The sequence below is a fragment of the Pararge aegeria genome, chromosome 13 (assembly GCF_905163445.1).
Source record: "Pararge aegeria chromosome 13, ilParAegt1.1, whole genome shotgun sequence".
Lineage (NCBI taxonomy): Eukaryota > Metazoa > Arthropoda > Insecta > Lepidoptera > Nymphalidae > Pararge > Pararge aegeria.
The window spans coordinates 3,278,982-3,303,696 of record NC_053192.1 but is presented as its reverse complement, the minus strand read 5'-3'; the positions used below and the strand labels follow the sequence as shown (position 1 = coordinate 3,303,696).

Genomic DNA, 24,715 nt, shown 5'->3' with positions numbered 1-24,715 from the left:
AGTTTATATTTCATGTTTAAAATAATTGTTTTATAAATATAACCTGAAATAAACTATTTAAAACTAAATAAAATCTAAAACGTCCTCGAAACCACCGCAGCGAGGCACAGTTCCTAAGATGCTGGCAGCATTGCCCCTATGGATGGCCAAACTAATTCGTTGGCCAAGGTAACTACCCGCTCTAGGATCACCGGTAGACTCTATAACCCTTTTCGATAATTCTTTGATAAGGGCTCTTGCTTCCGGACCCCACGGTCCCAAAGTCTCTACTCCAAAAGGCCCAAGATAAGATTAAAAACACTAATAACATTAAATATGTAAGGGCTACCGTAAAGAATTTTGTTTTAAAATAACTTTATCAGGGAGAATGTCGCGTGGGGTAGGGATCTGGTATGTCATCTATGTACAAGTTGTAATCATAAACTTGTTATCTAACTGTTTTGCACTGGCTACTGGTAGGGTTGTGATTGCAACTTAAATAATAAAAAAAAATTGTTTTCAAAATGAATATCATTAATCATTAATCTATACCTTGTCACATTAACTCTGTGTGGTTTGAGATGAGGTGAGTGACCTAGTTTTCGTTAATTGTTTTACTCTTAAGTTGACCAACAAAAATAAAAATAAAAAAATAAACGGCTAAACCAATGCAACAAGACTGTTACGGTATGGTTGAGGACTGTACAGAGTTTGAAATATGTATGCTAAGTACTATTTAAGATGCTTGGATGCATGCATGCATCTATAAAGTGTTATGGACTAAGACACCGGAAGGTATCTTTCCATCGTTCGACTATTACTGTCATATTTATGTCAAAATAACCACTAAATATAATAAAAATTGTTTCTTTAAACTTTTTTTTAATTAAATAATAATTATTAGCGTAAACAATCCTAATCAATGAATGAATAAACTTTTATTGTACACAGAAAATTCACAAAATACAAATATAATGGAGCGTAAAGGAAGACGTTACAATTTGGTGACTTATTGCTATATAGCGATCTCTTCCAGGCAACCAAAGGTGAAGAATAAAATATCTTGTTATGAAAAGTTTAGTTATTTACCCACTTAATAAAATGACTGTAACAAAAGAGCGAAAATTGGGTAACGAGCTTGATTGAGATAAAGTTTTACTCAATAACTGTACGTGGATGAAGTAAAATGTATTTTACAGTAATAACACCTCAATGTTTGTATTTACTCGGTAGTATTCACGAGACGATAAAAAAAATTCTTAAGTCATTCGCTAAATGGTATTTGATAGAACTCAAATTTTCTACGTAAGTAGAAAAGGAAAACAATTTGTTAGCAAGATTCCGTAAAAAGGCGAAAAGTTTTCCTCCGAACCTCACGGGAGGCTCATAAAATATTTTATTTTGTCTAGTATTTATTATTCGTAAACGTAATCTTTAAGAGCCTTAGGTCCCGAGGGTATATTTTTTCTTTGTTGAAGTGATATTTACTTTGAACTTCACTGAGCCGTTAGGGACTTTCGGACGAAATACGATTAGTACCAAACCCATACAAAGAGTAACGAGCGAGCGAAACAATTAGCGAGCAGGCGAGCCAATATGATAATCATACTGATATATCACAGCTAGGCACAGGCTCTGTTTCTTATAGGTGAGAAGAACACAGCATAACAAACCCACCATGCTGCATCATTGCGGATTAGCGGTCATAATCGAGGCATGGGGTTTCGTTTGGAGTGGTACTGTGGGATAAACCAATAGGTATATACCTAACAAAGTTGCCCCTAATCCTACTAATCGTAACCACTAGATTAACAAGGCCGAGTTGATGATGATAAATTTACTGATTAACTATCCGGCTAATTTTTTTATGATAAGCGAAGCGGTTTACGGTCGGGAAGGACTTCGGCTTCACTTTCGGGTTTCTAGTTCGAATCCCACATCTAACTTTTGTACGTTATGTGCGTTTTAAGTAATGAAAATATCACTTGCTTCAACGGTCAAATGCCTGAGAGTTCTCCATAATGTTCTTGAAGGTATGTAAAGTCTCCAATCAGCACTGGGCCAGCGTGGTGGACTACGGCCTTAACCCCTTCTCGTTGCGGGAGGAGACCCGTGCCCTGTAGTGGGCCGGTAATGGGTTGATATGATGAAGATGATGATGGAGTAAATACTTAAAATATCACTTGCTTCATCGGTTAAGGAAAAGCATCGTCAGGAAACCTGCATGCTTGAGAGTTCTCCATAATGTTCTCAAAGGTATGTGGAGTCCATCAATCTACACTGGGCATGGTGGACTCTGTCTAAACCCTACTCATTTTAGGAGGGGGTTCGTGCTCTGTTGTGCGCCGGTAATGTATTGATATGATGATGACGATGACAGGAATCACCTTAGCAGTGGCGTGCACTTCATGCATGCACAAAAGCACTGCATACCCAAATTATTTTATATAACCCGTATTAGAGGGGAATTTTTCCATTTTATGGCATGTGCCTGCTTTATGCATACCCTGGAAACCCTGTGCACGCCACTGCACCTTAGTGCTGCGTATCGCCTGCTAACGTTTATTTTCACAGTTGCCATTTTCAATCCAAACTCACTTAGCAAGATAAAATAATACAACACGATTGTTTTTAAAGTGGATACTTCGCTGACAATACCGAAAGCACTTAAAACAGAAAACAAGAATTCGCTTTTACAATAATAAATTTCGGTATACTTTTTAGCTGACTTCGAAAAAGCTCCCGTGTTTACTCTCGTTGTGTATCTATTCGTCCTTAATACAAGGTCATTCAGAAAGGTGATATTACAAAAAGTGTCATGACCATCTTATAATAGTCCACTGCTGCATGGCTAGCATGGGCAGAAGACAATTATATCCAGTGGCGTGCACCTCATACATGCACAAAAGCACTGCATACACAAATTATTTTATACTAGCTGTTGCGAGTGACTTTGTCTGCGTTTGATTTTGTTTTTTGATGTGGCATTCAATTTAGCTTTAGATCTAAAAAAAATTAAAGTATAGTATCGCTAAGCCTTAAATGAGGGGTTTGCTGCTGGCCGCTGAGGAGTTCTGTCCTCTATCTCCAACCACAGTTTGGGCAAAATTAAACACATATTATAACCTGTATAGTACAAAAATAATAATTTAAATCGGTTATAATTTGTCGGAGTTAAAGTGTAAAATCGTCAAACACTCATCCCCTCTCCCAAAGGAACCTAGCTTAATGTCGCGATTAAAAGTATTCTATATTACTTCCAACACTTCCAAGAATATGTGTACAAAGTTTCACGTCGATCGGTTTAGTAGTTTTTGCGTGAAAGCGTAACAAACAAACTTACATTCACATTTATAATATTAGTAGCGATAGGGATAGGGAAAAGTATAGGAGGGGGAAATTTCCATTTTATTCCATTTTAATGCTTTATGCATACGCTGGTCAAAAACCCTGTGCACGCCACTGTTTATCTCCCCAGGGAAAGGATAAAAATGTATCTTCTCCCACAGCTTTATCAATTCTCAGAGCACTGGCCCACAAGTGGGAATAACATCCAAATAATAATGCGTAATAATAACGGGGTAAACTTCTCATATTCCTTGTTCCCGTGATTTAGCAGGTGGACACGTTAATTATATTCCTTGTCAGGGGATATAATCCGGGGATATGGTTTTTGTCTCCTAACTGTTCTAGTTCTGGACTAAAGGCCTCTCCCAAGGGAAGGAATTGCCCATAATCACCACGCTAGGACGGACGGGTTGGTTATCCCAGTAGATGGTAGAAGTAGCACAGAGTACGCTTTTGTGCGCTGCCCGTTCTCCCTTAGTCACCTCGTACGACACTGACGGGAAGAGGAAAGGTGGTGACAACTATGTTCTGATCTGACGTCACAACACTACAAAAAGTATCACGGATAATCAATTTAGATAGTTGAATGAGCGCTTAGCATTAAAGAAAGTTTAAAAATATATTTAACTAGGAAACTAGGAAAAGAATGGGGGAGGCCTTTGCCAACGTTGGGCAAACAGACTAAGTTGTCGGTGTCTTTAGACTCACCAGAGTCGTTAATATTAGTGTAAATAGTAAAAAAACAAACCGTGTCTGAATAAAGGCTTTAATATTATTATATATTTAACTAGCGGACCCCAGCTCCATCTGTGGGGCTGATTAGTGAATCTAAACCATCAAGAATGCCACCCAAACGCATACCAAAATATTAATTCAAATCAGTCCAGCCGTTTACGAGGAGTTCAGTGACATACGCACGCACACAAGAAATATATATATAAAGATATGTCAGTAGAGGCAGTGATTGATCGATATTAAGTGACATATCGCACTTTAGTAATATTATCGAACGAAACTCTTGACTCCCCTAATCGAAGGTGGGCAGCAAATATGAAATTTTACACACCTTCTAACTCTGTTCAATAAACAACGTTACGTACTAAACTAAATATAAGTTCCAAAATTGAATGATTACATCTCGCTTGTGTTTGCGTTACGATATGTACTTGTGAACCCACGTACTTCATTAACAACTTTATGGCTTACGTAATAAGACTCTTAATTGAATGATTCGCTTCGCTTGTGTAATACGGTACGATACGCTGCCATTGATTAAACTTTATTAGTTTTCGTCACAGTGAAGTTATTTTAGGAATCATTTCAGTGGAAGAAAATTGAAATTCTATTCCATACCTTTGGCATGTTATGTAACTCCTGCGTTTATTTTGAACACGCCGTGGCTCGCGACTTCGTTCGCTTGGTAATTTTTATGTGTACGCCTATTTCATTCTCCACACCTGACCTATAATACCATTATTTCTTAAATGTAGTTCAACTGGTTCGAAATATCGACAAATCTAAAAATAGTATCGTGGTATGTACCCGTTGAACAATATTTAAGAAACGTTGATTAACCACGAAAATCTAAGTTTAAAATCCATTATGCACAAAAACAAGTCGATCTCTTGCTCTATGAATAACAAAGGACCATTCATTTTTCCGAAAAACTAGACTATGATCTGTGTTTTTCATTCAGATTGGTTCAGCCGTCCTGGCGTAGTGTATCACGAACAAACATCCATCCGAACTCTCGCATTTATAAACTTTACATAGTGTAAAACAAAGCTTCTATACAACGTGTAAATGAAAACCGAAATAATATTTTAGAAGTACATTATTTCTGAGACTCTGTGAGACCGAAACGCTAATAGTTTTTGAGTAAATCATTGCCATAGTTTTACTGAAAGGAATCAGATACTGCCACATGCAAAAGTAGAATCAAGTGACTCCTGTCACTTTAATAGGTACGCGTCGCGTTGCGTAGATACTATGCGCGTGTCTATCTTTTATCTTCAATAGGGTTGTCATAAGTAAACAGTGAGACGTTACACGTTGTAGATCTTTATAACTACACAATAGATTTGAATACAGTTTTCATTAATAGATAGAGTTATTCAAGAGGAAGTATAAATATATAGTAAACAAATATACCTATTTTAAAAGAGAAAAACCACGAAATTCAAAGATTTGTAATGTAAACTTATTATACTGCCATACTCCTAACATGCTAGAATACTATCTACGCCAACTTTAGTGGAATAAAAAAAAATGTAAGACTACAATTTATAAAGAAAAATAGCGCGCGTGGGGAGGCTACGCTTTACAACAGAATGGCTGAGAGCGTTTGAATAACACCTTCCAGTGACTTCGAAATTGCGATTGTGCATAACGCCAATACTGCAGCCTTAGTACAAGTGTTGCTTGCTTGCAATTGAAGAATCATTTTCGAGTATATATTCTGTATTGTCAAAGTAAAATGGACCTAATGTCACTCGGATTAGAGTCGCGTACTATGTACTTCTGATTTTTCTTTCACAAACGTTTTGTCAAAAACCCGAGATAAAGAATTGCAGGAAATTTTGAGCAGTAACCTAGTCCAAATAAGATCCATTTTACTCCGATGCTCAAGTATTCTATACTCAAAAAAACTCCTCGCTTGCGAGCAATCTAATCTTGCACTATGGCTACTATGGCCCATTTAACTATCGAAAAAACCTTTGAATTTTAGAAAATTTTCAAATAAAATTCAGCGACGATATGTTTTTTTAGCTATAATTTATTTCTAAATCCACTTAGTCAAATAAGCAATTATCGAATAATGATTAATTCCGCAGTACCTGAAGACCAAAGTCTTCAAACGGTGCGTGTTGCCAGTGATGACCTATGGTATCAGAAATGAGGAGATCTGTAGAAGAACCAGAATTACCGGCATAGTTCAACGAGTCGCGAACCTGAAGTGGCAATGGGCAGGGAACAGAACTCTCAGAAAGGATGGATGGGTTTGGGGTCCCAAAGTGCTGGAATGGTAGCCTGGTAAACGCACCGTTGGTTGATCCCTAACAAGGTGACATCAAACGCGTCGCAGGTACAATGGACGCAAGCGGCACAAAACCGTGGAATTTGGAAACCCTACAAAAGACCTATGTCCAGCAGTGCACGTCTATGGGTTGGTATGAAGATGATAAATTTTATCACTTGCAGTTTAATACTTTTAAATTAAACAATAAATGTCAACACTGTTATCATTTTATATTAGTGGTAACGTCCAATGTTATAAAAGAGTTAACTAGCCAAACAAGAACAGCCCAACCGTTACAAGATCAAAGAGAAACCGTTGAAAATATCATTTTCTAAATTGACTTAACGGTAAAAACACTTAGCGGGAATGCAATTTTCTATTTCCATTTGTGAATTTTTACATTTATTTTAAGTAAAGAAAACGCAAGAATAACGAATTTCCAACGGAGAAGCTTTGTTGAATCAAAATAATTGGGTAACGTTCTCTGAAGTTTTAGAAGCCACCCTTCTATATTGTGTTGAGTTAAGGATATATTTTATTTTCTGAAAATTTTCCTATCTAATAAAAGTCGCCTTTGCTCTTTTTTGTGTTAGTTTAGCTAGTTTTGTTCTATAGTATTTATTGTCAACATTTTTAATATTATTTTAAATATAATTTGAGTATTTGTTTCTTTTTAATTTATTCTAAATGTATGTTTTTGTTCGCGGTGCTAGATTCGTCAAGTTTATGTCACAGCCTGATGGATCTTACAGCTTATTCTCTCATGTCTCTCTTAATCGTTTTTTCTCCTTCTAACTGACAACATAGTATTCGCAAGTTGTGGCAGTTTGTAAGTCGGTCTACAATATTACATTTATATGTTTTTTCATTTTTTGTTTAGTTTTTAAGAGTTGTTGTTGTAACCTGTTGATTGTCCCTTAAATAATAAATAAATAAAGTCCTATTTTAGTATTAACAACTAGATGGTGATAACTAAAAAAAAACAGCTAAGTTTGTGGTGGGCTTCTTCTTAGACCAGGGTGCGTTTGGAACCCTCGTAGTTTTAAGTTGACGAATTTATTATGCATGCATTTAATATTACGTATCTACTAATTAATCAATCAATCAAAATTTTTTATTTATTGCACACTAGAACAAAATAGAATTAAATAAAAAATAACATAGGTACAAGTGATTTCAATTGATTGAAGATCTACAACATTTTTATAGAAATTATTTATGCAACTTTGTTACCACATACGTCGTAGAGTATATAGCCTTGTTCTCATGCCCACTCTGTGTGATCCAAGGGAAACAATTTAATTCGATTCTGTTGGATTCTGTGAATCTCCAAGTACCAGACTTTGCCATTTCCCGGCGACTTTATTTGCATTGCTGTATTGTAGGACAGGGCTAGCCAAACAGGCCCTATAGGCGTACACTTACTTCGAGATAATTTGGTGCTAGAGGTCTATCATACCGAACCGATTTAGCTAGCAAAAATATTAAATTAATGTTACAAAGAAAAAAAATTGTGTGAAGTAAAACTTCTTTTTCCGCGACTAAGAAGTAACTCAGATCTTTTTTCTGACGGAAGTAACGCTTACGTCAGACGTCTGTGTAGTTTCGGCTATTTAATAATATTAATATGGATTGGTCGTAACGTAACGTAACTTCTTGACTTATACGCTAGCTAGCCTAATTAAACATTTGACAAATACTGTGCCTGATATTAAATGGAAATTTCCATTTAATATCATTTTAAGAAATGTGTTAATAATTCTTATTGAATTAACAAATACTTTTCAAGATATAATCAATATTAAATTTCATCCACAGCCAATATTCAAGACATTGTGAAAATGCACCCCTATTTATTTCAAAACATCCACCATCTATACTTATATTAATACAAATACAGGTGGATACAAAGATACCCCATGCAGTGACGAGCGTACAGGTTATGCACAGGGTCAGTGGCGTGCACTTCATACGTGCACAAAAGCACTGCATACCCTAAAATTGAAATATATCTCGTATAGCAGGAGGATTTTTGCCGTTTTATGCAATTTTCCTGCTGTATGCATACCCTGGTATGAAACCAAGTGCACGCCACTTCACAGGGTATGCACTAAGCGGGCAGGCAATGTACAGTGAAAAAAAAATCTCCAGTAGGATTAATAAAAAAACATTGTAAGAGTCAGATAACTCTTACTGGAAATTTTCTTCATTTTTTATCATCTGCATACCCTGTGCATACCCTCTATACACTCCACTGACCCCATGGTGTCACGCCTTGGGCTATTGCAAAGAATAGAAAATAAGAGAGTTTTTTCCAAACTTTGATCATACGAGCTATTTTTCTCTAACGCAACTAATACGATGTTGACTGTTCGGGAACCTCAGGGATCTTGAGACTCTATACAGCATTGCAATACAAACTTTTCAAAGCTCCCGAATCTAATTATAAATTTATGTAAACAACTTACTTATTCAGGATATCTGTGGACACAGGTTCTGAGAATAAATACCGGGAAACGTAGACGCGCTCATCTTCAATGGCGAGGACCATTTCCCCCAGGGACAGCGTTCTGTTTACCTGGAACAAATGTTAAAGGTTCTTGAGTTGAGCTCACTAGCCCCCAGTTTATATATGAATGAATACCCTTTTATTGTACACCACAGAGAAAATTTACAAACATACATATACAACAGCACAATAAGGTAGAGGCACAATAAGGTAGAACGTACAACGTGCAACGTGCCTTATCGCTATATGGCGATCTCTTCCAGGCAACCAAAGGCAAACGAGAAAATGCTATACGAAATTAGTAGCTGGTACAACACGCATTGGTGAAATATTAGGATTTAAACTTAATTAACATATATATGTTCAAATTTAATTTTTTATTCCACTAGAAGTTAGCTCTGGACCAGTGGCGGTACTACCATACAAGCCGAAAAGCCGGGCTTGCGTTACAATAAATATCATAACCGTAGTGTTTTTCAAAGATTTGTTGATATGGTTTGTCATTTAGCACAACAAGAATGGTGACTTAGAGATCATGACGAGTTAAATTTCTCCTTTAGGTAACTGGGCTTGCTCAAATTCAAAACCCTAGGAACGCCACTGCTCTGGACTGCAATCTCACCTGGTGGTAAGTGATGGTAGCGAGCTAACCTGTTAGGGAGTATGGTAATCGGTTTCTACGCGAAATTGCACCGGAACACAAAATAGCTTAGCGGCACGTCTTTGTCGGTAAGATTGTAACTAGCCATGGCCAAAACCTCCCACCAGACAAATCAGAGAAAATTCATAAAATTAGAAATTCCCAAATTGCTCGGCCGGGAATCGAATACCTTCTGGTTAAAATTTACAGCGCTCACCGTTGCGCCAAGGAGGTCGTCAAAACTTAGCGCGAATTATAATTCATCATCAACATTAACAGCTTATAAGCCACTGGAATAAAGGTCTCGTCCAACAACAGGGATCGCCCATTATAAGGCCTCTCCCAACAGAGGGTTGTTGATCGCAGTAGATGGTAGTAGAAGCAGAGAGCACGCTTCTCCCGAACTGAAACATTCCTATAGTGGCCTCGTATAATACCCGCGTAAACATGAGGGATTGTCAACATCTCCGTATTCTTAAGTGCCGTCACCACAACACGTCACCACACTTGATGGGCTATTAGACACTATAAATGGGCTTGATGTTTTAAATCTCGTTCGGGTTCTATGAAAATAAACACAGGTAACAAAAGCTATAATCTAATGACCGTGATATTTTATCTCCATTACGCAGACTGCCAAAGCGTCTCGGGCTCTTTTGTCTTGCGATATTAATGATATACCACTTATTGATTCTGTATCCAGAAATAAAATAATCTACCATTTTTAGGATAACATAAATATTTTTATCTTTTGTGTTAAAGATTAAGTGCTGAATTGGTATGCCAAAATGAGGCCCAAATAACATTCCTAAGCTATAATTAAATCTATGAACTTCTGCGCAATGTAATAAATACGTTATACAAGATTTAGTACGATTTATTCTATTTAGTAGCAATTGTAATACTGGGAAAAAAATCACTAGTTCAACAGGTGTAGAAAGGTTGTACAAGTGAGGTGAGTCTAAATTTTTTAGTAAGGTTTTCTTAAAATTTTTGGATGAAATAAAATATACGTACTATGATATTAAGACATAAATAATTATTTTCGTTACAACTTATAATTTTTATAAAAAAAATTAAAAAAGTGCACAGAGTGGTTTCGTTTCATTTTAATTTAGTTTACGATGTTGTGAAATCGGATCCGATTATTTCATGAACCTACAAAAAATGTGACAAAAAGTAGAGCAGCGCCCGCTGTGCATATTTGGACTTTAATTAGAAAAAATATGTAATACTTCAACAACCAAAATCTTTTTGTAATAATTATCTAACTGCATAATTTTTACATTATAATTTTAATTATATTTTGAAATCTGTTCATTAATTAAATAAGAATTATTGTTATTTCTATTTCCAGTTGATAAAACACAGTCAATAAATGTAGTAAAAATAAAAATTTTACTAACATGCAAATCGCATATCTACATAAAATTCGGCTTGTCCATTGCCAAAATTCGTTCTAAAAATATCCAACGGATTCTTAGTCACGTGATTTGGCAGCAGCACGACGTTCCTCAATTCTGATCTAGTCACATCAAAATACCCAATAATATTAGAAATTGGGTATCTGCAAGGTTCTTGTTGGTCTGGAAATTGTAGGGTATTGGATTTTTCGGTCAAACAATTCTCATTTCCTGTCCGTTGATTTAGGGAAATTGTTGTAGACCTGGGGTTGGTCTACAACAATTTCCCTAAAGCTGTGCTTCTGAGATTATTGTAAGCGTCACGGCCGCAGCTGCATATTATTGATGGTAAGCCTACTTAGCCAGTATCAGTTGATATAGCAACGTCCCGCGTCGCTTATACTAACGTTAGGATATTTCGAAATACACCGAATTAGTAGCTACTTTATTTATTGAAACAACAATATAACATATTTTGTAGGTTATTCGCACCCTTGTCGACAATTCAGGACCTATTTTGCGGCAATGATTTATTTGTCAGCACTGTTGTTTATGTAGGGCACCTATCCCACTGGCGTCAGGCGAGCGTTAGCGTTTCTTCAACGCCTGCGCAGCGTTGTAACGACGTTAACGTTGCGCATCAGCTGAACGCAACGTCACCGTCTCGCACATGTTACAATTTCACAATGTAACATGTGCGCGACAATGTTTCAATTTGGTTTCAGTTATGAACATAAACATGAGATAATACCTAATTATTGCTTAGCCTTCCGCCCTAGTATCAGTTGATATCGCCAACGCACTGCGACACTCACACTCACGGCAGAATGTTTCTGAATACACCGAATTAATAGTTATTTAAATTTCACACGCTATATTATGTTTGTGCACCAATTCTTTCTTTTTAATATCTGTAATTTTTATTCATAAAAATACTCTTGGAATCATTGACTATATTAAATGGAACGTCGTGTCAGGAAAAAAAGTAAGTTTTGTAAATAAATTGTAGCTGTCTACAGAATTTTTATAACATCTGAATTGGACGAGCGATATCCAATTTTCTTTGATCATAAACTTTGAAATTTGACAAAAACTGGCTTATCCTAAATTATATATCACTGCATAATAGGATGGTAATTTGAACATTCGACGATTCGAATAAATAATCGATTTTCGAACATTTCGGAGCTTCTTTGTTCAACGCATTATTTTGACTTCATCAAATAAATTCCCGGCTTGGCCGATCTTATCATTCGTTAGCGTTTAAAAATAACGAGCGAACCTCCAAACTATAACATCTAAAATATTAAAATTGGTCCCACAAACTTCATAGAGTAGGTACATTTTGATACTAGTGGGTTATGAATATGATATTAATTAACGTTATAATATTAATAGTAATGTTATGCCATTATGTTTATATAATACTTTTTTTTTTTTTTTACTTTTTTTTTTTTTTAATTTCTGACGTGCGAGTAAAACATGCAGTGTGAGTGCGATTATGTTATGTGTACGTGCGTGTGTGTGTGTGTGTGTGTGTGTGCGAGTGTGCGCGCGTGCGTGTGTATGGTGAGAACGTGATTGCGTGCGCGCGTGTGTGTATATGCGTGAGGCTGATTATTACTTATGTAATAAACCTTATTGTTTAATAAATTTAATGACTTACTTTATCAGTTGCAAAAGGAGTTCAGTTTTTTCATATGTTAGTGATTGTAACCATTGAGTAATTTTTGTTTTACAATCGTAAGACTTTAATTGGTATATATTAAGTGCTTTATTAATTCGGTTATATATAAGAGACTGGATTGTTTTTTAAATTGTTTATTAGCAAATTGATTGATTGATGCTGTATGTTTTAATTGCTTAAAACGCACATAACCGAGAAAAGTTAGCGGTTGGGATTCGGTTGAGAGGCTTGGATTAGAACTCAGCGTCTAGAGTTAAGCCGAAGTCCTAACCAGGAGGCTATCACCGCTTAAGTTTTAAGTTAACCATATTACTTCATCATCATTGTAATCAACCTTTTACCGGCCCAGTACAGGTCAAGGAACTCCTCTCAGAATGAGAACGGTTGTAGGTTGATGATAAGTGCGCATTCGAGAAGTTAGGAGAAATTTCTAAAAAGCATGCACATGATATCGGTGTATTTCGTTGGTCGTAAGCAACCTCCGGGGAATTCCCGCGCGCTTTGTATCAACCGAATAATTTACTTCACCCGCGGCGAACCGAGCAGCTATCGAAGAGCGAAAATGCACTTTCAATAATGAGGCTGGAAACCACGCCTGAAGGGTATGCACGCATAATAAATCAATTCATCAATCATACTGGCTAAGTGTGTCACCTGGCTAAGTTTGTCACCCGGCTAAGTTTGTTTTGGGCTTCTTCTTAGACCATCCTGGCGTTCGGAACCCTCGTAGCTTTAGTTTTAAGTTTACAAATATGGTTATCGCCATGATCTCACTACAATGTACACATTTCTCATGTAATGTACGCCTCATAGTTGGCACGTATGATACTTGAATAAAGATATTTTTGACTTTGACTTTATAATAGTCCAATGCTGGACTTAAGCTATCTCCCAACGGGAATGTTTGTCAAAGTCAAAGTCAAAGTCAAATATTTCTATATTCATATAGGCACATACGAGGCTCGTATATTTCACTTTTGATGCGTATATTACATGTAAAATATAACATAGAAGTGAATTGATGGCGATAACTAAATTCGTCAACTTAAAACTAAAGCTACGAGGGTTCCAAACGCGCCCTGGTCTAAGAAGAAGCCCACAACAAACTTAGCCGGTTGTTTTTTTTGTTATCACCATCTCACATTGTCACTTAAAACTGTTATTATTAGTTTGTCAATAATCAACACGCTCTGTCTGCCGGGTTGTTGACCGCAGTAAATTGTAGTAGTAGCACAGAATACGCTACTGCCCGTTCTCCTTTATAAACCCTTAGTCGCCTCGTACGACATCCGCGGGAAGAGTTGAGGTAGTGACTATTGTATTCTGATCAAAACCACACGGGAAGTGAATAAATAAATAATAAAATCAAAAAGCGCAAGGCAAATGAAAGGCTGAATAAACAATCCTATTTTTTTTTTAATTCACCGTAAAGTACGCCATATTGATTTGTTGATATTGTGCATTCAGGATGCGAGTAATTTCAAGATAGCATGCCAGTGATATCCACTGTTAAATTTCGTCAGTGTTCACTCGCTTGCAGGAAATACTTTCATTAGTCAATATACCCGCAACGATGAATTGTCCAAGTTAAAAAACAATGATAAAGTATAATAACCACGCAAAACAGCTTGCAAGGACAAAACTATACATTACTAGGTAAATACCCTGGAAGCCTAGGCTGGAAGAGATCACTTTTAGTGATAAGGCCGCCTTTTGCACATAATTATGTTTAAGTAAGTGTTCTTGTGTGTGTTTCCTATATTAGAAATGATCATCATCATCATCATCATGCCGACCCATTACTTAAGCAAATAAAAACTATTATTATATTATCATAGAAGTAAACCTCGATAGTCGATAGGGAGTGCGAGAAATTTAAAAAAGGCGTACATTACATGAGATATGTGGGAAATAACAATGCAGTAAAAAAGGCCCCTGAAAATTATAAATGACTGGGTCATGGCACGTGAAAATGCCGAAAACTAAGTATTCGTTCAAAAGTAAAACATATTTTAAATACTGAATTAGGGTTGCAAGAAATTAAAAAAAAAAACTTGTCTCTGATATAGTCTTTAGTCAGTAACGAATGCCAGAGTTATCGATCTCTGAAAATGCGCCACAATATGAGGGAAATAACCATGTAGTAAAAAACGCCACTAAAATGTATAAATTTCTGGGCCATGGCACGTGAAAATGCCGAAAACTAAGTATTCGTTCGTAAAAGTAAACCGTATTCTGAAGCACACAGCGACTAAATTTGGGTTGCAAGAAATTTCAAACAAACTTACCTCTGATATAGTCTATAGTCAATAATGAATTGCCCGAGTTATCGACCTCTGCGTCCCAATATGTGGGAAAAAACAATGCAGTAAAATAGCCACAAAAAGTATAAATGCCTGGCGTTCAAAAGTAAACCATGTTCATTAGCGGTCAGCGACCGAATTTGAGTTGCAAGAAATTTAAAAAAACTGCCCTCTAATATTAACTTTTGAATTTCGTTCGTCGTAACCCGCCTCCGGGTTATACAGGCGCGCTTTATATTAACCTGTGAAATTCACTTGACAATAATGAATGGCCATGGCAAGTTATCGACCACCGAAAATGCGCCTCAGTATGTAGGAAAAAAAAATGCCGTATAAATTGGTTGTCTGTTAAGTCGGCTTGACTGACGATAGTTGAACGTGACAACGTCGTAAGAAAATAAAATTCAAAATTCAAAATTCAAAATTCAAAAATTTGTTTGATAGATATTATCGTTGCTATAAACAATTGACACCACATTCACTTTTCACTGCACTTCATCCATGCCGAAAACATGTAAATGTATTATTGTATAGAAGCTGTCCACACGGACGCATCGCACAGTCAAGTAGGAGAGAGACAGATGTCAAACGCGGAGGCCGACTGTGCCTCTTTGTCGCTCGTTCCGCGCTCTCGCTTGCACTTCAAGCCTTGAATGAAACGCCTCAGAGCGAGGTAACGCCGCATACGTCATGTTTTTTCATGCGTGCAGCCGGCTCCATCGAATTATAAGACGTTACGTCAAAAATGCCACTGAAAAGTGTAAAAAGCCAAGTATACTAGGGAATAAGTATACGTTGCAATACTTCTAGTTATTCTGTGAGGTTACTGCGCTAATACCGCCTATAAACAGAAAAGCACTTTGCGGGGTATGGAAGGAACACGTCCTGGTGCGATCAAACTCTGGCGTAGGTGTTAAACCACATCTTACTCTAATTACACACCTCAGCGGAACTTAGCAATGCTGCTAGGAAGCCGATTTTTTCATATCAACCCGTTAACTGGCCCTCTAAAGGGCACGGGTCTCCTACCACAATGTGAAGGGGTTTAGGCCGTAGTCCACCACGCTGGCTCTGTACGGATGGGTGGAGTTTACACAACTTTGAGAACATTATGGAGAAATCTCAGGCATGCAGGTTTACTCACGATGTTTTCCCCCACCGTTGAAGCAAGTGATATTTTTAATTGAATAAAACGCGCGTCACTTAGAAAAGTTAGAGGTGCGTGTGATTCGATCTGGAAAAGCAGCGGTTTAAAAATAGAACAACGAACAAATTGTTCAGCTTTATATACCATATATTTTTACGTAACAGTTTTGTTCAGAACCCAGGAATCCCTTTGGGAGTCCAATGTTCCAAGATATCTATGCCAGCTTGAAGTTTTAAAGACTTAAAGCAGCCCGTATTAATTAAGCAGAGGTGTACCGTACCTATTCTTAACCATGTTTCTCGAAACTTTGCCCTGCAATTGCTTAAGGTGAGAAAAGTTTTCTAATTATCACAAGCAGGGAAAATGTATTATATTTCTGCTAATTTGCTGTCAAAACATAAAAGATTAAGTGATTCACTTAAATTTAAAAACGGAATAGAAATTTAAATATCCACCTTTTAGTTAAGTAGCTTCACGGGTTTGTATAATCTGTATATTTAGAAGAATTTGCTTAAATTTGGCATACTGACTATGGCTATTCTTTTTGACGACCTATAGCTATATATAGCTAGCGATAGCTTTCCGGTGCGATGTCGCGTACAAACCGATTAGCGGTATGAGTTTACTATAACTGCCATACCCCAAATAAATAAAAACGCCATATCACACATATATACAATTTTTAATACTCTACAATTTTCTACAAACTCTAAATTTTTTTCTTAATATCTTTATATTGTCACAGTTATACATATATTTTTGTCATAATATTTTCTGATTAGTTTGGTCATTTGATTTTTTTTTCTCTAATGTAATTTAGGTATTTTTATTGTTATTATTATAATAACTTATTATTGATATATTATTGTTATTATTAAATAACATACCCCAAATAATGGAACAAAACAAAACAATTGAACTAATAGTGCGCGCGTAAAAGTATTTATTTTAATATAAATACAACCATGCTTGGTATTCAAGACTGATGCACGAAATACACACGTGTATACTTCGTCTGTCAAATGCTCTGCACTTTCTGTACATCCACAGTGTATATTGATGCATTAATTCATACTAATACTCGTAATATAAATGCCAAAGTATTTTTCTTCGTCCTTACTTTTCACTCCACCAAGCAACCAACCGACCTGATTTTTGGCAAAGAGTTAGTTTTAAGGACGTAGAGCTAGTAGAGTAGAACATAGGCTACTAAATAGGTGATAAAAAGGAAGCTAATGTGCTATTCCAGGTTATAATAGCAGAAGGCAGGGTTTGGTTTTGAGATCAGATTGTTCTGTAAATAAATCTATGTAAACATAAAACAAGAAACTATAGATATCAAATGCTAGGCCAAATATTCCCAAGGCGAAATATAGCTTCGAATAATACTGTAATAAATAAATATATATAAATATATACGACACTACACACACCGCCATCTAGTCCCAAAGTAAGCGTAGCTTGTGCTACGGGTACTAAGATGACTAATGAATATTTTTATGATCATGTTCATCACACAATTTTCCAGTTGTGGGAATCGAACCCACGGCCTTGGACTCAGGAAGCAGGGTCGCTGCCCACTGCGCCAATCGGCCGTCAATAATAAGTACATAAATAGCGCGCGATAGCCTAGGGGTTAGGACTTCGGCTTCACTTTCGGGGGGCCGAGTTCGAATCCCTGTGCACACCTCTAACTTTTTTAAGTTAGTAAAATATCACTTGCTTCAACGGCGAAGGAAAGCATCGTGGAAAACTGCATGCCTGAGAGTTTTTCATAACTTTCTCAAAGGCGTGTTAAGTCTATAAAATTTACACTTGGCCATCGTGGTGGACTGCGGCCAAAACCCTTTTCATGATGAGAAGAGACTCGTGTCCTGTCGTGGGCCGGTAATTAAAGTACATAAAACATTAACCAGTGTTAATCTTAACATTATGTGCAAAAAAACAATGAGCAATACGAAGTGTGCGTTTGTAGCTGTACATGCATCCAAGTTGGTTTCGCTTTTTAACGCAATTAAATATTTCTTTTTTTTGTATTGTAGGCCAATACACATATCGCTATCTAGCCCCTCAGTAAGCGTAGCTTGTATTACGGGTACTAAGATGACTGATGATTTTTTTTTTTATTAATAATTTAAATAAATACTTTTTATATAGGTATAACACCGAGACACTGAAAAACATTTATGTGCATCACACAAAAATTTTATTTATTTATTTATTCATAAGATTAGAATTAGAAATTCTGTCTAGTGCCATTACAATAATCAATTATAGGTGTCATCTCCGGTCACATTATAAAAAAACAAAAACTAATTTAAGTAATTAGCTAAAAACTATTAAAAAAAGTAAAGTAAAACATGAATTAAGCTATTTTATATTAAAGTGTTGGATTCAGAAAGCAAGGTCGCTGCCCACTGCGCCAATGGATCTTAAATCTGTAGTCCGTCTACGATTGCATAATCGAGTTACATGTAAAATTCCGGTCAACTCTCACAATTAAAAGAAAAAAGCATGCAGGTTTCCTCGTGAGGTTTTTATGACCGTTAAAGCAAGTTATATCTTAATTGCTTAAATTAAAAACGCAACAGCTGGGATTCGACTCGTAACTCCAAAAGTGAAACCGGAGTCCTAACCACTAGGGTATCACGCACTATTTATGTACTTATTATTACAGTTTTAATCAATTTCAAACTACTAGGCTATCATAGCTTCACATCCTACTAATATTTTAAATGTGAAAGTTTGGATGTTTGTTACTCAATCATGCAAAAACTGCTTCACAGATTTGGATGAAATTTGGCATGAATTGTAGCCTTTAACATAGAAAAAGAACAAAAGATTTCTTTATCTCGATTCTTTAAGGAGTTCCCGAGGTTAAATATAAAATTGTTTACAAGCTAAACCGCGGGAAGACAGCTTTGAAATTTTGTATTGATGTCACCTGTGTTATAGAAAAGGTCTTACCGATGTACTTTCTATACCGATCTCTCAAATAGTTCCCGTCGTAGGATTAAAAATCTTTTAAAAAGCTTTAGACCCAATTCTGAAGTCCACGCGGACAAAGTCGCGGGCAGAAGCTAGTATACTCATAATTTTTGATTGAAGGTTTATAATCACACATTTTCAGAATATAGATAATTCAATATGGGGAAAATTGTATTTCAAAGCTACGGTTTACTTTCGAACCATTGATTTAATATTTAACATCTGTTTGGAACACTCAAACGGTAACGTATTTCTGACAATTGACTGAAAGACACAACCACTTGTATTTGTAAGTTACTAAGTTTAACCTCAGTTTACAAAATATCGTCTTATTTTTCGACGACCTCCCTGGCACATCGGTGAACGCTGTGTTTTAAGGTAGAAGGATTGGATCCCCGACTCTGATCTGGTCTGGTGGGGGGCTTTGGCCGAGGCTAGTTACCACGCTACCGACAAAGACACACCGCTAAGCGATTAAGCGTTTCGGTACGATGTCGCGCAGAAATCGATTAGGAATCTGAGTTTAATAAAACTGCCATATCCCTAGCAGCTTAGTAACCTATACCTAAAATACGTCTCTATAAACAGAACTTCGATAAGAACAACCGACTTACTGGTCATGGTCATAAACTAGTGACTACCTGCATATCGTCGGCAAAGTCTGCAAGATTGAATATAATACGCTTTTGTGCTTTTATAGTGATAAACGACTTAGACACCGGGAGGTATCTTTTCATCGTTCGAGTCCATGTAGGACTGCGGTGCATCGATAGTGCAGTCGTATTTATATCAAAATACCCACCAACTCATCATGAACATAAATATCTGGCAAATATGAAATTATAGTTACCAAAAGTTTAATTATTTACCCACTGTATAAATTTACTGTAACAATAGTAGGTATGTGGTTATTTTAGACCCTTTTTTTTGGCGTGCTGGAAAATCTTTATGGCTACCTCCGACCCTTGGGCAGGACGGAGGTTATCTAGGACTCCCCCCTTTAAAGGGGGTGTATCCAAAATAAAAACCACCACGGCATGTCCATCTTGTTGGCTTTGTTAGACGCCCGGGGAACCTGTTGTCTACTCTCGGACGTCTGCAAACCACCCCAACCGATTGTTGGGGCTCCCGCGTTAGCGAGGAGGGGATCAGGACAGCTTGAACCCCCCTCAGATCGTAGAGAGGCTTTTATAGTGACGGGACTATCCCAATAGCTACCCGCCTCCTCCCAAGAGAAGCTGGCGAGCGGCAAATTGCCGTCGTCTTCTTCCCACTCGTCTACGCCAGAGCGGAAGAGCGTCTGGAGGCTCTTCACGCACCCGCTCAGCAGCCTCATTCTGCGAAATTACGTCCTCGCAGAAGTCAGGTAATTTTGGACGTACTTATGCATAAATTTAGACAATATTGTAACAAAATTTATACGTAGTAGATAGGCTGGTTTTTCAATCTTTACTTAGATAATCTCACTCAAGATTGAATTTGCAAGATTAGCTATGGCAACAAGCTCAAGCTTATCCAAAATTTATTTCTAAGTTGTAGATTATTTGGTGATTGGAAATTCAACCGTCAAAGATTTTTTTAATTGTCTATCGAATCTCAGCTTAAAAATATCTCTATAAGATGACTCTATATCCTTATTTAATTAATGCCAGAAATAATTTGAAAAAGGAACAAGAAACAAAAGACGTGCACAACGGCCACTTATCTCTGAAGGAATTCTTTCAGGAGCCCTCGAATGTGAGAAAAAGGAACAGGTGAATGCTGAGTGGATTTAAAGTGGAGTATGAATTGAAAATAATAATATGTTTTCTTACTGATATTATGCATGCGAACAAAGAAACCAGTTAACTTGATTTTTGGTATAGAGTTGCTTGAAAGCACGGAGAGCAACAAAGGAAATTTTTTTAAGAAAAAAAAAGGTTACAAGCGGATTTAAAATGTTGTTCATCGACTTCAAGAGAATTGGAAATGGGTATATATTCCAAGCACCCACGATGAGTATTTTAATGCTAAACTAATGTACAATGGCTTTGAACTTTGACGTTAACATTTATTTATAGCAACCATTATAAAAGAGAAAATTTCTTTTATGTATTTTTCCTACAGATTTCAACTTACAAGATGTGTCTTCTTATATGTATAAGATCTTTCCTCTTGCAAAAAAAACCCACCCAGTTTATCTATCACAAACAGTAAAAGAATGTTGAAATATTTCACATAGTATCTATGTTTTTCTTTTGGAGCTTTAACAACAATACACAAAAGAAAATACCGAAATCTGGTCTCATAAAATGTGCAATTATTTTGATAGAAAATTTAAAATACTGAATGTTGTCCTTTGACATTATGTTGTGTGATTACGTTAACAATGCGTTTCGTTAACATCAAATCAACCCATCACTGTCCACTGTAGGGCACGGGTCTCCTCCCATAATGAGAAGGGGTTAAGGCCGTGGTCCACCACGCTGACCCAGTGCGGATTGGTGGACTCCACACCTTTGAGAACATTTTGGAAAACTTTCAGGCATGCAGGTTTCCTCACGATGTTTTCCTTCACCGTTGAAGCATGTGATAGTTTAATCACTTTAAACGCACATAACTTAGTCTAGCAAAGTCAGAGGTGCGTGCTGGGATTAGAACTGGGCCCCCCGAAAGTAAAGTCGAGCTTCTACCAACTGGGCTATCGCCGCTTCATCGCGGTTGGTTTGCTTCATTTAAAAATGCAAACCCGTCTATATATATGACCTCTTACTTTTTCATATCGGTTGAACATTAAAAATTCAAGAGGAATTCAAACTGGAAATGTATTGCTTTTGAAATAATGCAATGAAAAATTACAATTATTTAAAACCATCGACTATTTGCGTTCGCAAAAGCTAAGCGCGAAGCTGAATTTTTATGTTCAAATTTCTTGTCGTTCAAGATAGTGAATTTAAAAGATTGTAAACTGTAAAATGATGTTGAAAAAGAGCAATCTGCTTAGTTTCTTGCCGGCTCTTCTCGGTGGGATCTGCCTTCCGGACCGGTGGTAGAGTAACTACAAACAGACTGGCTTGACATTTCAAAAGTGCTTATAAACTGGGCCTACTTGAAATAAATGAATTTTTCGAATTTAGAATGTGTAGAATATGGATTAATATCCGTAAGAGGTACTTTTCATCAAGCACGTTTTACTCGTAAGTCGCGTCACATAAGGTATTTCTCATTCAGCTGTGTTCTCGTAGATAGGCTAGACTGGCGTAAGGACGTTTTTAGAATAATTTAATTCTCTTGATGCTGTTACACGGATCTTGTGTGAATCAGCTTTATAACTGAAAAACAGAACTGCTCCTCCTTTTGTTTGCAAGTAGATATATGCAAGAATCGCTTTTGCACGAATATTGACCGTTTGGACCTGTATAAATTTTATGGATGATTTGAATATTGATTATAAATAAGTAATCTATCAAGTACATACTAATAAAACAATATTAAGATGCAGACCTATAATTGATACATAATTTGAAGCGGTAACAGCGCATTGGGTAGGAGCTCGACATAACTTTCAGGGGGCCGAGTTCAAATCCCAGCACGCACCTCTAACTTTTCTAACTTATGTGCAATTTAAGTAATAAAAAATCACTTGCTTTAACGGTGAAGGAAAACATCGTGAGGAATCCTGCATGCCTGAGAGTCCTACATAATGTTCTCAAAAGCGTGTAGAGTCCACCAATCCGCACTGGGCTAGCGTGGTGGACTACGCCCTTAATCTCTTCTCATTGTGATAGGAGACCCCTGCTCTGCAGTGGCTTGATGTAACGAATATGCAAACCAAAGTGTATATTTACCCAAAGCATATCGTATCAGCTGCAGGAAGTTTAAACAGCCTATAGCTGACCACTGTGGTACTAAAGGCCACTTTGAATGGAAGGGTTTGTCCATAGTCGATTGTTTTAATTTAGGAATATGTTTTACGACCAACCGCCTGCCTGACTTCAACCCCTCTTGGGAATGTTTTTGGTGGTAAAATGACAACCACTTTTCGATTCAAAGGGTAGTACCGTTTTAGTCGCAAATTCAGTCAGTCTCCCTGAGCATCCGAATTATATATTATGCCAGACCAAATATTTATATTATTGTAAATATCTTTGCCCAAACTAACGTAGCTTTAGTAGGCTAAATACAAAAATAAAAATACCACGCAAATAATGACATTGCCAACAAACAATATTTACTTTGTGAAGGTTTGTTATCTGTTCTCGTACAACTTTCTGTGGTAGGAAAATATATTTAATTCATACCTAAACACTTTTTAAAAGTCAGGCAAAACGGCAGCGTCCACCTGCATTAAAAGCGGCTTCGGGTTGCACTCAGCGAACGACCGATCACGCACGAGTACAAGCCTTGTGATTGGTCGCACGAAGGACTCGAACTTGAAAGTACGCTTGTTAGACACTGGAATGTAACCCCCGTTTAAGTGTCTTCTCTTTAGCTTGTAGCTTGATACTCCACACAGATCTTGTATTCAGTTTTTATGACTAACCAAGCTCCTTTTACTCCCAAGTTTTTATGAGAAAAGCTTATTTATGTGAGCAATATCTTACGCAGTGTCTCGTGTTGTTATTCAGTGGCTTAAGGATCATTCAGATAAGGAAACAACTGTTTTTTAAAACACGAACTTATGATAAAATTCAATTATGAGACTATCAATATCATAAGTATAGAAAAGAGAACACATATCGACTCATCAACGAGACTAAGGTTATAGCTTTAAAATATGAGAATAATATATAAATTGCTGCGTGAAAAGAATAACGCATGGGCAACGTGTGTTCAACTACTGGCACCAAAATATTGCTGTGTCATGACCTAAAGCCCTTATCAGCTTTCAGAAGAGGTGGTAGAGTCACTACAAAAAGACATACTTGGTGTTTCAAAATAAATTAATTTTTAATTTTGCCCGGTAAGCAATTCTTTAATGTAAATCAACATAGTCGATGTTGAGTCGTTAAGACACTGAAACAAATGAGATTCCAAACCTAACTTTCCTAACATATCACGTATAGGAGTTTTCTGCTTCTATTCCATCTTCCATCATCAGCACATCAGATTAGACTAATCATCTTTTACAATCAAAAGTGTATTTATTGGATTATTAGATTTGAAACAGGCGTTACTTGGCGGAATTCCATGATGTAGTATGAAAAGCTTAATTTGCTTTCTTCAATCTTTATACTCTAAACCAAACAGATCTTCGGCAATGACCTCTTTACAGTAATTGTTACTTAACGATATGAATTGTAAAGTCAACATCTCCTGAGGATACACCGGTGTCGGAGCGAAACGTGCATAGAGAGTACATTGCCGAAGGAATAATATACGAGTACCTTTTTTCAGTCTGAAAAACTTCAGAGATGTAACTGTGTCTTTGTTTTTTGAACCTCATTTTTGAATACTCCGCCTCTCATTATTCTTATATAAAGAATAAATAATATAGATTATATTAATATATCTATTACGAAGCAACAAAAACCCAATCGGGTTCATCCGTACACCGGCTTCATCCTCATGAGAACCTAAGCATTTTAAATGCTACACACAAAATATCATACATGAGTGAGTATAGCAATTAAAAATTAATTGCGTTGCATATAAGGCGTTAATTATTGAACGAATGCATAATACTTATGCATATAATACTGTACGATTGATA

General features: G+C 36.7%; 1 protein-coding gene across 2 annotated transcripts in view; it reads right to left on the bottom strand.

Annotated features, from left to right (window-relative positions):
* Positions 1–24,715, bottom strand: part of LOC120628847 (receptor-type guanylate cyclase gcy-4-like) — a 131,589-nt gene that overhangs the window by 27,204 nt on the left and 79,670 nt on the right. Inside the window, exons 1-2 of one of the 2 annotated variants that reach the window (XM_039897486.1) lie at positions 11,391–11,417; positions 8,815–8,924 (exon numbers count right to left, since the gene is read on the bottom strand). In XM_039897486.1, the coding sequence (XP_039753420.1) occupies positions 8,815–8,897 (83 nt within the window). In that variant the 5' untranslated portion in view covers positions 8,898–8,924; positions 11,391–11,417. Of the gene's footprint in view, positions 1–8,814; positions 8,925–11,390; positions 11,418–24,715 lie in introns of those variants that run through there. The other variant, XM_039897485.1, reaches the window with a different exon arrangement.